The sequence below is a fragment of the Grammomys surdaster genome, unplaced genomic scaffold, assembly GCF_004785775.1.
Source record: "Grammomys surdaster isolate TR1022 unplaced genomic scaffold, NIH_TR_1.0 126313, whole genome shotgun sequence".
Lineage (NCBI taxonomy): Eukaryota > Metazoa > Chordata > Mammalia > Rodentia > Muridae > Grammomys > Grammomys surdaster.
In genome coordinates this window covers 3,751,519-3,768,308 of record NW_021621113.1, presented here as the reverse complement: position 1 = coordinate 3,768,308, position 16,790 = coordinate 3,751,519, and the positions used below count along the sequence as shown (strand labels likewise).

General features: G+C 54.2%; 1 protein-coding gene across 3 annotated transcripts in view; it reads right to left on the bottom strand.

Moving 5' to 3' along the window:
- Positions 1-16,773, bottom strand: part of Sdc3 (syndecan 3) — a 32,938-nt gene extending 16,165 nt beyond the window's left edge. Inside the window, exon 1 of one of the 3 annotated variants that reach the window (XM_028759789.1) lies at positions 16,514-16,773. In XM_028759789.1, the coding sequence (XP_028615622.1) occupies positions 16,514-16,645 (132 nt within the window). In that variant the 5' untranslated portion in view covers positions 16,646-16,773. Of the gene's footprint in view, positions 1-12,199; positions 12,266-15,966; positions 16,013-16,513 lie in introns of those variants that run through there. The other 2 variants (XM_028759791.1, XM_028759790.1) reach the window with 2 other exon arrangements.
- Positions 16,774-16,790: the final 17 nt, after the last annotated feature.

The window sequence follows — 16,790 nt, the reverse complement described above, 5'->3', positions numbered from 1 at the left end:
CTGTCCCTCAGTGCCTGAATGGCCCTGGCCGGACACCAACTCTGTCAGTCTGCCCTTCCAGACAAAACAAAGGCGGTATGACCTCTCTGGGGCATCATAATGGAGGCTGGGCAGAGGACTGTTGGCAGTTAATACCCTCACCACCAAGTTCCAAGGGAGACTCTTAAACAGACATGGAGAGGAGCCAGCCCAGCAGAGCCCACTGCAGAAGTGACATCTCCAAGTTACATTTCAGAAAGTGGAAGTGGCCAGCCGACTTTCCGGGCCCGTCTCTGGTTTCCCAGCACTTGGCACAGACTTTAAGCGCTTGACCCTGTGCAGGACTCCCTCTTCCTTTGTGGACACCCCCCGAAAAAGCAGTTGGCTGTAGATAGAGGCTGGTGGGCCTGACTGCCCCCACCCCCACCTCAGGGCCACCACTCTCATCATGATAGTCCTGCAAACAGGCACCCACCTGCAACCCGTCCAGGCAGGAGATCCGGGCAGCGGCTCTCCACAGCACACGTTCTGTTCTTGTGTTTGGATGGAAGACAGTGACCAGCCCTGGTAAGCTAGGGCACTCCTCAGCCCAGGCTGAGACAACTCCCACTGTCCCGGTCACCTGCTCTTGTATATCACCTTTGGGACCACCCTGACACACTGTTCCTTGATTCCCAGCCCTAAGTTGTGCAAAGGAGGAGCACCCATGGAGGCCTGGGTCCTCCCGCCTCTGCCTAGTCATCCTCCCAAAGTGATACCCCAGCTCCTGGTCTCAGGCCTCAGTGGGCTTTGCTAGGCTTGCTTGACCATGTTGGGTCCCATGCTCTTCTCACTTACAGATAAAGACACTAAGATTTCTGACCACCAGTGTGTTCCAGTAGGACTTAAACCCCTGATTGAATCCCTGAGCCCCCAAGAGGGCACACAGGCCTCAAGCTATAGCATGGTGCATCCCCTGGGCATTTTTCAGGAGGATTTCTGTGTCATTCCATCCCTCGATGTGAAGAACAGTTAGTGCTCCCTACAGGGAGCACTCACCATAGGCTTGATTCTTTGGATGCACACACAGCCTCAATTCTCTTCACAAATCTTACTGGTGGGGGCTAATTCTCATTCCATACTTGGGAACAAGAACTCAGAGAGGTAAAGCAACTGGCCTTGAGTCTCCCAGCAATAGGACTAAGGTACAAAACCAACATTAGCCGAACCCCACGAGCTCCCTACTGTCCAGGGACCTGTGAGGTTATTTACCTCATGCGAGCTCACTGGGGCCTCAGGTCCCATCCTTCCCCAGTCTGTTGTCCCATCGGAGGAGAGCTGCCTTATTTCTGGGGACTCTGGATGCTCTGAGCAGCAGAGGCCCCAGGAGCCACCATCCCCATGTCCACATACAGAAGGATTCACATAAGACACCAAGGGAGGTCTGACAGGACGAGCACTCAGAGCCTGATTAGCAACCAACACACTTGTCCCCAGCCACTGTCACCCTGGTTCCTGGAAGCCACATAGATCATCCAGAAGGAACAGGGACCCAAGCTAGACTAAGTTAGGGGCCAAACCCCAGCAATGACTTTCTGCAGCTGTGCAACCCTAGGCATGAAGCCAACTTCTCTGAGCCGCATTTTTGCTTTGCTTATGTATGCTTAAAAACAACATCGACCCAACCAAGGGCCCAGTAAGAGCCTCCCTTCTCAGCAAGCTGTCCACCTGAGCCTCAGGCTCCTATCTGCAAACCCTGATGCAGGGCAGGATGCTGGGCACAGCAGGTGGCCCACGGGCAGGTCTCTCCACTCTCCAGTCTTGCTCTCAAGCTATGGGTCTGCAGTCTCAGCTCCCCGACGCTCTGGCTCCTTCAGCTGAGCACCTTCCTTGTCACCCCAAGCTTTGTACCTTGTCCACTGTGCCACCTCATAGACACCTGAGCAATGCAGGGACCACTGTGCTCAGAAGCCAGAGAATGCCCCGCTTAGGAAGCTAGCGGGAGAGACTTCAGACCCCCTCTGGTGGTACATCAAAACAGCAAGGCCACTTTCAAAGAGCACCGGACAGTTCTTCAGAACGTGAAACAGAATGTCTATATGACCCAGGAACTCTATTGTCTTTTGTTTTTGAAACACAAAAGCGGGGCAGGCAAGAGGGCCCAGCTCATAAAGACACTTGCTGCTAAGGCGGAAGACCTGGGTTCAATTCCCAGAGTTCGCATGGTGGAAGTCAAGAACAGAGTCCCACAAGTTGCCCTCTGACCTCCACATGCCCAACATAAACAAAGATAAATACATAAACAAATACGAGGCAAAAGCGAATACATTGTGACTGGATGCACAGGGCCCCTGCTGGGTATCCACGCAAGTCACATAGGAACATCTCTGTTACCAGATGAACAGTTACTGTGTCACCGATGTTCATGTGACCCTTGTTCTTAGCATGCATCACCTGCTGCAAGGATACGTAAAACAGGACCCATCCACGTAGAAGAATACTACTCATCGGAGAAAGCTACAAAGATGGCGGACACTACCCCGTAAGTAAGCCTCTCAAGCCAAGCATTGTGCTAAGGGACAAAATCAGGCCTGCAGACCTCACACTGGGCAGTCCCCTAGAGGGAAGTGTCCAGTCTGCTGAGAGCTAGCACTGGGCATACAAGGCACTCAGACAACAATGACATTGGCACAGTGTCTCCTTTCAGAATGATTTAATAAAAAAAAAAAAAAAAAAAAAAAAAAAGGTCCCGAAGGTAGTGGTGATGCATGCCTCTAATCCAGCACTTAGGAGGCAGAGGCAGGTGGATCTCTGTGAGTTTGAGGCTAGCCTGGTCTATGGAGCAAGTTCTAGGACAGCCAGAGCTTAGAGAAACTCTAGCTTAAAACCCAAAACAAAACACTTAATAAAGAAACATTCTGAAATAACCTAGCATGGTGGCACACACCTGTAGACACCCCTGCCCCACCTCCATTCCCCACCCTCCACCTCCTACTCTTTGGAGGTGGACCCAAGGGGTTCAAAGTCATCCTTGGCTCAGAGCAAGTTTGAGACCAGCCTGGACTACCAGAAGCCTTGTTTTTTTGTTTGTTTGTTTGTTTGTTTTAAGTTCTAAACTTACAGCAGCCTCCACCCTCCTCCTGTGACCCCTGGAGGGTGTACAGAACCTCAGGCAGACTGACCCAGAGCTATAGTACAATTCCCACAATGCCCTGCAGCCACATGGGGCCCAGAGGTCCTTCCATGTCTTACACCTGGCACCTTGTCTGCATCTCCACTCCCGATACTGGGGCTGACCCACACGGTGACACAGTGACAGCCCATCTGGTAACAGAGATGTTCCTAAGTGACTTGCATGCACACACAGCATGAGCCCCGTGCTTCCAGGCAGAACTCAGCATGACAGCTCAGGATTTAACGCACCATTCAGAAAGACGCACAATTTGAACTTGATGAACTGTTTGTTTCTGGAATTTTCCACTTAGTATTGTCACGCTGTGGTTGGTTGAGCATAGGGAGTAAAGTCGTGGGTGAGGGAGACATCTGCGCTTTAGGGCCTGTTTGTCTCCTCTCAGTACAACTGTGTAAGAAAGGCAGCGCATACAATTGAGGCTCGGAGGAAGGGAGGAATTTTGGTCACACGGCAGAGCCTGGACTCAAGTTCAGAGTCTCCAGACAACGTATCGTGCACCCTTGCCACATCTCAGTGCTCCCAGCACCCAGGAGAAGCCCCACGGGTGGCAGATGGACAAACCCCTGGTGTGGAGCCCTCAGGTAAGCAGGACCCAGCCAGGCCTCTCTGCATCTGTAGGCCACCAACTCTCAAAGGGCCACTGAAGGGTGCAGGTGCAGCTCACATCCAGACACCCCCTCGGGAGCCCTGCTAGCTGCCCTAACAAGATACAGGGCCAGAGGGGGCCCCAGAGGCTGGACACCAGTCCATCTGTCCCTTACCTTGTGGCTGTCCAGTATAGCCTCAAGGACAGACAGCCTTGTGGGCTCCAGGATTTGTCCCTCAGCCTTACCCACCTCCATTTGGCTCACAGGCCGAACCTCTACCAAGCCAGCAGCAGCTGCCAAGCCCCAGGCAGTTTCCGCTCTCTGCTCCCAGACGGAGGCCCCATCTGTCCTGAGGCCTGGCCCAGGCCCCAACTGCCCGCCTTTGTCTGGCAGGTTCTCAGTGTCCCCTCAGTGACGGGGTGGAGGGAGCATGGAAAGCCCCATATGCCGTCTCTGCCCTCATCAGTATCCCAAGATGCTTGAGGATATATGTCCTGCTCTCCCCTTAACCCTCAGCACAGGCTCCGCACTGGGTTCAGAGTCCACCCCTTGAGTACTCTGGCCTCCATCCACTCTGCAGCCCAAAGACAAAGCTACCATGTCCCCTCTACCAAGACTGCTCCCAGACCCTTCCTAGGCAAGGCTGGAAGAATTCCCATAACACTTGCCTGGCCCCCTTCCCTACAGGGAGCCGCATGGGGCAAGGCTAACATGGAGCCATGGCTGCCTCCAGCCCAGCCTCAGGAAAGAATGAATGTGGGGCGGGGACTAATAAGCGAGAGCAGAAGGAGTGGATAAATGAGAGAATAATTAACTGAGGGAGGGACTTGATGAAGAAGGAGGTGAGTGAGAGATGGAATGAATGAAGGGGATGAATGAATGAGTGAATGAATGAATGGATGAGAGGACAAATGAATGAGTACCAGATGGTCTTGCCCAGGATCCAGATTGGAAGAAGACAGTGTTAGTGACAGAGGGCTTGAGCTGAAAAGATGGCTACCAGCCTGGATGTCAGCCAGCAGGCTGTTGCCAGGGCAGTCTTGCTCACTGAGCCTGGGATGGGGTGGGGATGTCACCTCTGTGGTGGCTGAGACTCCTCCCACTACCAAAACGCTGGCCACAGCTTGAGGCTACCACCATAAACTGGCCGCATGTGCCCTAATGTTTTCCTCGGTGGAACAGGGACTATCCTGTTCACAGAGGGGATCTAGAGGCACAGGTACAAGATGACCTGCCCACTTGACAAGCAGAGGCCTAAGTCACAGCTCTGTCACCTAAGCCACCTCCTTCAACCATCCTCAACACATACCACCTACCCATCCAAACTTGGGACAGAGATGAGGTGGGAAGAAACAGAGACAAGGCTCAGCCTGCACGGTGTCAGCCTGGGTAGTGTGGGCTCTCCCACAGTGGGCCAGGGACAGTCACCTCAGAGCCACAGTCTATGCCAATCTCCTCTAGCAGAAGTGCTTTCATATGCCTCATACCACAGCGGCCCACCAGGGGACCATGCTCAGCCAGCAGCCACGCACCGAGGCATGGACTGCTGAGTGCCACCTCCTGCACCATTCTGCTAATAACTAACATGTCCTTAGTCACCTCCAGGACCTGCAGCTCAGATCTCCCCTCCACCTGGACAGGTCTCAAGCTTGGCTGTACACATGCTCGGGACCCAAAATATGATTTGTCTTCATGATCCTGCCTCATCAGGATGCTCTAGTATCAGAATCAGAGGGCTTCAGTGCTGACGATTCCGAGTCAGGCCACTGCAGGCAGGTAGGTACTTAAGTGATGGAAGATAGCCCTCCTGGCCTCTCTCTAGTACATGTCCCATTCTTGGGGGACACACAGCTTTTGTCTTCTCTCCCACCCTGTCAGCACCCTGAATTGATGAGTGGTGTATAGAACCAGTTCTCCGAGGGGCTGCAAAAAATAGTAGCTTTTTGACAGATGAGAATGAAGTGCCTCTGGGGGGTTGGGCAGGAGACAGAGCTCCCAGTGTCTTCTCTGCCCTTGCCTTAATCTCTCTAAGGAGGCCAGATGACCAGCTGCCCCTGGCCAGAGCTCTGGACCCTGGGATTAAGACCTGGATTAGGGACAGGCCTGTTCCTGTGAGCACAGCTCCAGGGCTGAGCCTACACGGCACATACACATGTGGCCAGAGGGCTCCTGGAAGAGCTTAGGGACACAGTGTGTGAACATGGGATGGGATCACCTGTGGGTGTGGATGCTGTGAGTCTGAGCCTGCTCCTATGGGCACAAGGGGTCTTAGTACCATGGGAAGAGGGTCCCTGACATTTGTCTAGGAGTCCATGCACATTCATCTATCTGTGTCTTCACATGTGTGCACGCATCAGTACATGTGCCCATGTATGAGTGTGTGTGGAAGCCTAAAGTTGATGCTGGGTGTCTTCCTGCTCCGGGTTTCATGGTTGAAGCCGAATCTCTTGCTGAACCCAGAGCTCAGTTTGACATGGCAGCATAGTTAGCTGGCTTGTCCCAGGGACCTTTTGTGACAACTTCATGAGCGCTGGGATGACACATGGGTCACCATGCTCACCCAGCTTTTTCCCAGACTCTGGGTCTTCACATTTGCACAGCTAGAACTTCAATGATTGAGTGTCCAGTCTCTGTGTGCACATCTGACGCTCACGACGTTGTCATAGCATCTTCCAACTTTCTCCACCAAAACCCATGTGCAGCCACTGGGTTGGGGGTAAACCTTAGCAGCTGGGGAAGGGGGAGCGGCAGTCTCTGCTACTCCAGGGTCCTAATCATCAGCTGAGATGCCTGGCAATATCCATACACACCTGCATGCAGATGACCTAGTCACTCCCCATAGTGTAAGCTCGGACAGAAACATGACGTTAGTAACTGTACCTGAGAAAGGGTCACCCAGGGGCCATCACAGACTCCTGGCCAGGTCCAAAATTATTCCCCCACTTCATGTGAGAATAAGCTTCCCAGCTCCCTTGGGCACAGGACTCTGACCAGCAAGACCAGTGTCTACCATCCTCAAAGCAGCTTTGGCCTCAAATTCCTTGGGGCTTGTTAAAGGGAGAGGTGAGCCCTTGACCAGGAGGTGAAAACTCCCACAAGGGATGTCTATGCCAGCTCTAACCAGATCCTGTCCCTCCAAAGAACAAGACTTCAAGTCTCCACTGAATAACAGCCAGGGATGGGAGAGGTACCAATCAGCCAGGGAGGGAGAAAAGGAGGGAGGGACAGCCTCAGGGAATCAGAGTAAGAGAAAAAGAAAACTAAGAAGGAAGAGGGAGGGGGAGCAGAGGTGGAGGAGGGGGAAAGGTGACTGAAGGGAACACCTCCAGGTAACCCAGCCCCCAGGGCCCACTTTCAAGGAGTCAAAGCATCCCTACACACACACACACTCACTCACACACACACTCACACATACACACACTCAGACACACACACCACACACACAGGCACTCACACACACACACACCACACACACCACACATACCACACACACACACCACACATACCACACACACCACATACACACACACCCGCATGTGCACGCGCACACACACACACACACACACACACACACCTCCACAGCAGGCTGCTCCTAAGCCAAAGCACCACGGCTACATCTCCCCAGCTGCACTTGCTTCCTCTTCTCCCCAGCTTGGGGGGGGGGGTCGTCACACAGGGGAGGGCCAGGGAGAAAAGACAAGGTGTTAGAGTGAGAAGAACCAGAAATAAATCAAAATGAGGATGTGTGAAAATGGGGAAAAGAGACAATACAGCAATGTCAGACGGGGAAAACGAAACGTTGATGTGTGAGTTGGGCCGGGAGATGATGTCATGGCGGGGGGGGGGGGGGGAGGTAGCAGCTGCAACAGTGTATCCAAGACAGGGCTCCCTAGAGGGGAGGTAACAATGTAACCCTGTAGGGAGACAGACACCAAGAAGCAGTGAAGCAGGACCAGGGCTTGGCAAAGAATCTTAATGTTCAGAAAGAGCAGGGCCTGGGAATCTAGAAGAAGTAGGACTGAAGGAAGGCTCCCTCTGTGATTGGCAGCTAGGAAGAAGGGCCATCTGAGCTGGGCTTTGGAGCATGAGTAGAAGTCCACTGGAGGGGCGAGAGGGGCAGTGTGCAGGATGTACGGGGCAGAGGAACCAGTCTGAAGCCATGCACCGAAGAACAATGGGAATGGATGTGGCATAGATACCCAGATACCTAGGGACACGAGAGCATCTGGGGGCAGCCAGGGGAGGCTTCTAGAGATGTATAGTAGATCCACGACAGCACTCTGGGCAAAAATGGAGACAGGTAAAAAACAGAACTTGGTGTGGGAGTGGCAGCCACCCTGGGACTCTAGAAGGTACTTGATCTCCGTTTAGTAATCAACTTCCTGTTACTTTGGGTCCTCTGCCACCACCAGCCCCCTCCCCGCAAGCCTGGGTTAGCTTCAGCAGGGACAATAATGACAGAGAACCGTCCTCATCATTGAAGTCATGGAGGGCCTGGTCTGAGTCAGCACCCAGCAGTCACACAAGTTTAGGGACCTGACAAGACCTTGGCCTTTACTTCAGTCTTGATGCAGCACCGGATTCCACAACTTCTCTGCTGCTGGCAGTCTGTGTACTGGATAGGACCCTAGCTGTACACTGCATGGGTTCGAATCCCAACTCAGCTCTAACTAGCTCTGTGACTTTGCGCAAAGTATTTCATCTCCTTGTGTTTCTATCATATTTAAAAAATGAAAGTAATACCTGTGTCTTTCTTGTGGTGCGGAATGTGTTTTTGATATACCAGGTTTGGTATCTATCCCTCATCCATACAGGCCACACCTCTGCCTCAGGACAGAACACAGAGGTCTCACTTCACCACAACTCACCTTGTGAGCTGTGTGGAGAGTGGAGTCTTCGGCACTGGGGGCTGGGCTGGATTGGGTAGGACCAACTATTCAACCCCAGAATGTGCTGAGGCATAAAGCTAGAAACCTGGAAGTGGCCACACAATTTAGCAACAGGACAGGGACAGAGAAAAAGCTTCCATCCCAAAGAGAGGCATGCTCGCCTTCCACACTAGATGCTCGCTCTGGCTGGCAGTCCTACTGTTCCTCTCCACAGCCTGTCCTTTCAATAGACCATGGCCCTTCCTGCTTCTGAGCCTTTGACCACTCTGACCCTTGGTCATCCTCTGAGGACTGGAACCAAGAACACTTCCTTCAAGAGGCCTCTCTTCAGCCTCCAGAGTCAAACCAACACCTCACTTCCTTGACCCCTTCCTTCTCCGTTATTGGAGCTTCATAAAGTCTAGAGGCAAGCATGAGGTGGGGGTGGGGGAGAAACACGCAGCTCAGACAGGGGGCTGTGGGTCTGGTGGGTCTCAGCAGGCAGATGAGGACAAGGACCCAGTGATAGACTTCACACTCAGTGTTCTTCCCCTTCCTGGGTGCCCTGGATGTGAGTGACTGTGTCCCTAGGGTCAGGGAGAGAGGTGGCACTCCGTGTGACCGGAAAGGAAAGGGACTCCCACCCAGGCCCAAGAGGAACCATGAACAGGACACATGAAGGGTGTGGGACACTGGTGGTCAGGCCATCATTGGCTCTGAGGACTTGCAGGCCCAGGTCACCCCCATCCAATGGTTCCATTTCACAGACACAGTTCCGTTTCTCTGGATGAGTTGCTGGAGGAATCACCTCTGAGCCCAGGCAATCTTAGAGGAAGTTGATACTAAAAATAAAACCTGCCACCCTTGTAACTAGTAACTGCTGAGCCAGCTTTGCCTCCAAAGCCTAAGGAACCAGTCCCTTCACCAGAGAAGAGGACACCCTTTCCGTGGCTGGGCTGGACTCACCCTGAGTGAACGGAAGTGGGCTCCAGTCCCATCACCACAAATTTCACATTCTCCCATAGCCATCCACAGCCAGGCAGAGAGACTGTCCAGACTAATACCACAAGCCCCCAGTATGGGCCATGCATACAGTAGGTGCCTAATAAAGACTGTTGCACCAACCTAACAGTCCATCATCAGGATCCAGGAGCTATGCCCAAGCCCTCACCACTGTGTGCTCTACTCGGTGGCCCGGTTTCCTGGGCAAGCACCCAGAAGAATGCAAAGCACCGTGTTCACCTTGGCAGACAGCTTGCTGCCCAGATAGGGTAAAACAGGGTGATGCGACATCCCACAGGCTATGCTGAGGGCCCAGAGATGCCTAGCGCCTAGCAGAACCCTGTATGTCTGACCGCCGTCCCTGCCATCTGCCTCTACCCTCTGACAGGAAGCACCTCGAAAGCAGAATATGGGTGGGATTCAGACATAAACTCTACAACCCAGGTGAGGCAAAGACAGAAGTCAGGAGGAAAGGACAGAGGGACACCCACACCTGCCACACCCTGGAGAAGTGTGCCAGTCATGGGCTCCACCAGGTACCCAGAGCAGAGGTCAGCAGCTCTCCCTACCCCAAGGATTCCTCAGCTGTCCCCTGGGCCTGAAGCTGGAGGGCGGGAGACACTAAAGAACCATCCCAGCCTCCTCCTCCCTCCGACCATTCTGTGCTGGCCACTGCCACTGGCGATCGAACTGGCAACCAGCCAGCTGCAATTAGACTCCCAGATGTCACTGGTGCCGCTTCTATATGACTCTCCCAGCCTGGCTAGGAGCTGAGATGGGGATGGTAGAGTTGGGGGGGGGTGTCCATCGGGTAAGGAGAGGGTGCAGGATGTCCCAGAGCTGCTCCGGCATAGTCTACCCATCCTTGAAGGTGTGACACAACATCAGCCACTTAGGGCAAAGCCCAGAGTAGGACTGGGGCAGCCAAGCAAACTCTATGTCCTCTTGGCATGTGTGGGCGCTGGTGGGTATCTGTCCACACCAGAGCCTTGTGAGTAAGACAATGATACCAGTGTCCTAGAGAGGCCGGAAGGCTCCGTGAGCCACCTATGACTGCAGAATGTACCACCACGTTTGGACTGGCTGAGGGTGAGCACCTCTATAGGACCCTCCCACTCCAAGGTTTCTAAACATTCGCCAGGCCTAGGGGACCAACAGAGTACAGCCAAGCGCTCTGGGTTATGGGACCGTGGGTGTGTGGGCCGTGGCTGCTCACATTCCACAAACACCACCCTGCCCAGGGATCTGCACACAGGTAACCTGATCTTCCAGGAGTCCCAGGGCCACAGGGTCTGAGCAGTAGATAGGTCTACCTGCCCTCCAGCCTCCACTTCGGGGAACAGAATTCCCAGAAACTCAGCACCGCCATGGAGCCGAGAAAATACTTTGTCTAATCTGGCCTAAATCCAGCCAGCTGCAACTGGGAGTCCCAACCCAAGTTCTCCTCAGGACCCAGGGCTCTGCTTCGGGCCTTCAGACCTGGCTCCCACACTCTGGTAGGGAAATTCTGGCCGTTTCCAGACAGCAGCTCCTTAGTAAGACCAAGAGGAAGAAAAAAAAAAAAAAAAGCTTAGGTGGTTAAAAGCAAGAAGCTAATCTAACATTTGAAAGAGCGCCCGCCACTCCCTGTTCTCTCCATATCCTAACTCCTAAGTACACCCCCATCCCCCACCCCACTCCCTGCTATAAACATGCTCAGAGAGGTTGGGCGAATGTGCCCAGATCACACAGCAAGGAATTAGAAACTGCAGGGTTTCAACCCTCACCATTTGGCCCAGAGGTCTCTGCTCTTCTGTTTGAGGTTCACCTCCAGATTTAGTTCTCCACACCCCCACACACCCCACACACACGCACACACAAACAGACACAGCACCAAGGTCTGGGTGGGAAGACAAGCTGACTGTTCCGGCAGTGGAGATTAAGAGAATTCTTCTGCCCAGTATGAAAGGCCACCAAGATGGCCCCAGCCTGCTACCCTCAGCCACCAGGCAAGAAAGGTGATAGATCCTTTGTGAGGGTCCCCACTCTCTCACAGCTAGGCGCCCCCCAGCCATGGCTGCTCAGGCTCCCCTCTGTAATCACCCTCTTCCTGTTTGATGCTCAGACCAGGCCTGGTCTGTGGGAGTGGGGGAGGGGAACGGCCACCCCTCTGGCTAGGGGCCTGCTCTAGGGTGAGGGGCCGGAAGTGAAGGCTGCCCAGCCTCCCGGAATCTTGGCAGGCTAGGAGCCAAGGCAAATGGGAGTGGGGGCAGGGGGACAGTCAATAAGGCTAATGTTCCCAGGACAGTTTGTGGGACAGAGATCTGAACGGACCAGGTGATCACCAACCCAGCCCTTGCTCTGGTTGGTGTGGGAGCCAGGAGGGGTGGTGGAAATAAGGGGCCAGCCCACAGGCAGTGTCCCGCTTGGTCATCCTGCCCCCAGACACAAAATTACAGGGTTGCACAAAGCTGGGCTGAAGCCCAGAGCCACAACCTCATGGTCATGGCCAGACTTGGAGGTGACAACGACACCACAGGCCGGCCCTAAGGAGCCCCCTGGCGCCTCCCAGTCCATGACCAATACCCTGAATAGGGAAGGTCCCCACCCACCTCACCAACTGATGCCTCCACAGAGGAGCAGAGTCCCTGGCCCAGCTGCATTTTCTGTGTTTCTATGTTCAGTTCCTGCTGCCCAGAGTGGCCTCAGGTGCCCCCAGAAGCTCAAGGTCTTGTCAAGAAAGTCCTGTGACTCCCTTCCTCCTGTCTTGGACCTTGTGAGTCACTCCACCTCTGCTGCCAGGACAGAGAGAAAGTGAGGGTCAGGGAGCTCAGAAGGCTGAGGCAAGGATCTGGGCTGCTAATGTTTTCTAGGGATAGACGGTGGAGGAGGGGCGCAAAGGCAGAGCTGGGCTGGTGCAGAGGCAAGCATGTCTCATGGCTCATACCCAAGGGCTAGGATCTTTAGCCCTTATCATCTGAGATTCTAAATGTCTCCTGTCCTGTGCTCATGTGACCCAACACAAGGACTCAAGCTCTATACTTTTTTTCTTTTTTGGGGGGTGGGGGGGTGGGGGGAGAGGGTGTTTCTTTGTAGCCCTGGCTGTCCTGGAACTCACTCTGTAGACCATACTAGCCTCAAACTCAGAGATCTACCTGCCTTTGCCTCCTGAGTGCTGGGATTAAAAGCATGGGCCACCACTGCCCTGGCTTTGAACACCTCCCTTACAAAGTTCTCCCAGCCTGTCCCCGAGGACCCTCAGAGTCACTCCTTTGCAGATGAGAGGGACCTGTGAATTGGAGGGGAAGCGCCCTAGGAAAGCTCTTCTCCTGTTAGCTGCTTGCTACATTTCCCCAAGACTAAGGCAGAACAAAGCGGAAGCAGGGGCAGCATCTACAGGGACACTGGGGAGCTACTAAAGGGTAGCCAAGAAAAGACAGTGTGGCACTTGCCTACCATCCCAACAATTAGGAGGTCAAGGCAGGAAAAAAAATCACAAGTTCAAGGGCTAGCCTGGGCTATACAGTGAGACTTGGTCTCAAAAGTTATTTTAATAAGTAGGGTGGTGGAGCACGCCTTTAATCCCAGCACTTGGGAGACAGAGGCCTGCAGATCTCTTGAGTTTGAGACTAGCCTGGTCTACAGAGTGAGTTCTGGAATAGCCAACACTACACAGAAAAACCCTATCTTGGAAAAAACTAATTAATAAATACATTAACTTGGGGCATAGGGAGAGCCCAGAGAGGTCAAATGAAGTACACAACCTCAGGGAGTATGAGGGCATAAACTGAGGCCTGGGGCTGGAGCCAGCCTGGCCTCAACTCAAAACAGCTAACTCCTGGCTATCTGACTCTGAGCAAGTCACTGAGTGTCTCTGTTGAACGGGGATTCTGGTTATTTCTAAGACTGTTCTCCACACATCCTACACTCAGCCACACAGAATGCTGGGGACAGGGTGTCAAAACTGCTCGGTACTCGGCCTGGGACTGTGACGCCTACCTCGAGTCCTCCTCAGCCAGTCTGCAGCTGGCCCAGAGGACTCTAAGTAGCAGCCTTCTCCCTGGGCAGCTTAGAAAGGTGGGATGGGGGCAGTTTCAGGGAGCCTTCCTTCTCCCAAAAGAAACAAGTGGTCCCTCCCACGCAGCCTGTCCACAGCTGTCCGACTTGAGGAGGCTGATTCTGCTCCCCGAGAGCAGGAGGCTTCAGGTCCAACCCAACAGCCCTGAAAAGTCAACCTTGTCTCTATAGGTGATGACGGACAAGAGTGTGGAGGGTTAGACAGGCTGCCACTGTGAACCCTGTCAGCTTAGCTCGGAAGGCCTCTTCTTCCAGGAAGCCTCCACGGCTTCCTCCAAGAAGGGCTATCTCCAGAGAAAGGCAGCATACTCCAGCTCCTGGGAGGGAGTGGCTGAGCCTGGCACTGTCTAATGCATAGAGAGGGTCTTGAGACAGATGTCAGTGTTACCCAGATTATACAGCAAATATCTGCTCCTGGTGCCCAGCAGCCCAGAAGTCATGAGGATTCTGGGTTATGGTGCCTCTGAATCCCTTTGCTGACTATAGGACCCAGCCTGGAATGGCCCCATCTTTTCTTTTCTATATAGTGAGGTCACCAGTCTGGAAGGGCAAAAAAAAAAAAAAAAAAGAGGAACTTGGGAAGTAGAAGGGTAGGGAGTTCAAGATCGTCCTTGCCTATATAGCAAGTTTGAGGCTAGCCTGAGCTATATGAGACCCTGTCCCCACCCCTGCCAAAAAGGAATCCACGTGCACCAAGTGCTATGGCTACATTTTCACTCTTTGCTCCATCTTAGAGAGCAAGGACCATCTTAGGAAACCAAGGCACAGAACAGTTAAATCACTTCCACAAAGTCACACAGCCACAAATCAAACCACCCCTGACAGCAGACTGAATGGCATCTATGCTCTCTCAGATCTGGACCTTTAAAAGACATTCTCCAAAGGCTATAATTTCTAGTGTCCCCACATTCCATGCCACTCTGGGAGTCACCTAACCAGAGCAGCTGAAGTGGCCTGAGGTCCTCAGAGCCTTAGACAGTTAGTCTCTCAGGACCGAAGCCTCAAATCTGTAGGTCAGGACACACCCCCAACTTGCCAGCCACAACCTAGATCAAACCAGCCTTCTCTTCCCTAGAGTCCCGTTCTCCTGATCCTGTTCCCTCCCAGACTGGCGAGAAGACCCAGGGTCATCCTGTTTCTCCCCTACTGAGCCAGCAACCACTGTCAGTGTTTGTCAGTCCCTTGCTGTCAAAGGCTGACACTAGAGACCATTCCTGGAGTCACCAGCTGGGCTTCTTCTGGTCTAGCCTCAATAACAGGCCAGGTAACAGGGCAGAGCCCTTCCTCTATAGTCTCAGCCCTTCTCTGGGAGGACAGCATGCTTCCAGAGAAAGCGTCTCTTGAGTTCCATCCCTATCACAGTCTCTCCCCTCACTCAGTCAGGCCCACCACCTGGGCAGGTCACTCAGCATTGGTCTGAACCACGCCAGCCCCACGTTGCCCTCACACCTGCCTGGTTGAGGCCCTACTATGTGCTGGGTCCTCAAAATCTCCCTGGATCCTTTCCCTGCTGATAGAACGTGTATCATTAGCCTTTTCCTCCCTAGGGGCAGTAGCTCCGGTGGAGCCATTTGTCCTGAGCCCTTTGTCCTCAACACCAAAATACCCTCAGAGGTGCCTCTGTGTCCACTCTTCCTCCCGGGAGGGGACTCTTAGTTCGTCTTTGCAGAGGGGAAAGCTGGGGCTCAGAGGAGCGGCCAGGCTGGCTCAAGACCTCACTGTGAATGGGTGGTGGTCCTCACTGGACTTTGAAACCAGGTCTTTGATGTCAAGGGTAATTTTCTATAATGCTGATGAAAGGAGTTGACACTGCCACTATGGGTACTGTTACCTTTCCCTCAGGAACCTCTTCCCTCACCCCTATCAGGAAAAAAAGGAAAAAAGAAGAAAGAAAAGAAAAAGGCAAGGCACTATCCTGGGGTCCCCTCCCCAAAGCTAACAGTCATCAAGGCAGCTCAGGGTCTTGCCTGCCTCCCTACAACCCGGCTATCGTGCTTAGGAGAGAAGGGGCGTGCCAGCCAGCCTGGGCTCTGGTGGTCATCTGAGTGTTAGGGACAGCTATTGCTCCTGGAGCCAGCCACATGGGGGTAGGACCTAGAAATCCCCTGCTCACTCAGCCCACATTTAGACACCTGTCAACTCAGAACTCACTTGGGAGCTGGGTTCCTCAGAGCAGGGACCTGGCTCGTCCACCTGCAAGGACCCTCGTCCTCTCATTCTGCTAATGGAACCGGAACCAAGTTCAATCCCATAGCTACTTGGACTTCTCAAAAGGGACAGTCAAGGGTCACCTGGTACCCACCTCTGCCGGCATGCACACCCATGTCTTCTGGGGTGGGAGCTGAGCAGGCCCACCATGGCCACACACCTGCACACACACGCATGTGCTTTTACACACTTCCATGGGTCAAAGCACACACCCCCTCACACGGCCGTCACACAGCCATGGCCATGATGACACACAGCGTGCACAATGGGTCACCCCAGTGTGGAGCGGAATGCAGATGCCATCCACCCATATGGACAGAGCCTTTCCCGTGCCCACACCCACAGGTGCCCACGCACCCTTCTTAGAAACAGACACACACAGGGTCACCCTCATTCACCCCCGTGGGTCACCTTCATCGACCCACCCCCTCTTCCTCCGGAGTCCCCAAGGCCCTGCAGGCGGCTTGGGTTGGAGTGGGGGTGGGGAGAAGGCGACCCCAGCGGATACCGGACGCACAAGCTTCCCGGCGGGGAGGGGACCCCGTGAGACCGGGACACACCCAGCGCGGCACGCGCGACGAGGGGACACGCAAAGACACGGGGGGTACACGCTGGGGACCCTCTTGGAGCCCATCACTCACCCCCGCGGCGCGGCCGGCCAGCAGCAGCAGCAGCAGCGGTGGCAGCAACAGCCCGCGGGCCCCGGGCGCATGGGTGGCGGTGTCCACGCGCTGGCCCTGTGCGGTCCCGCGGCGCGGCGGCCCGGGCTTCATGGCGGCCTTTGTTCGCGGCGCGGGCTGCGCGGGACCTGCGCTCGGCTCCCCGGCCGCCGGCTCCGCCTCGCTCGTTCGTTCGCTCGCTCGCGGCTCCGCGCCCACAGCGGCCGCGCCCGCAGGAAGCGTCGCCGCCGCCGCTGCT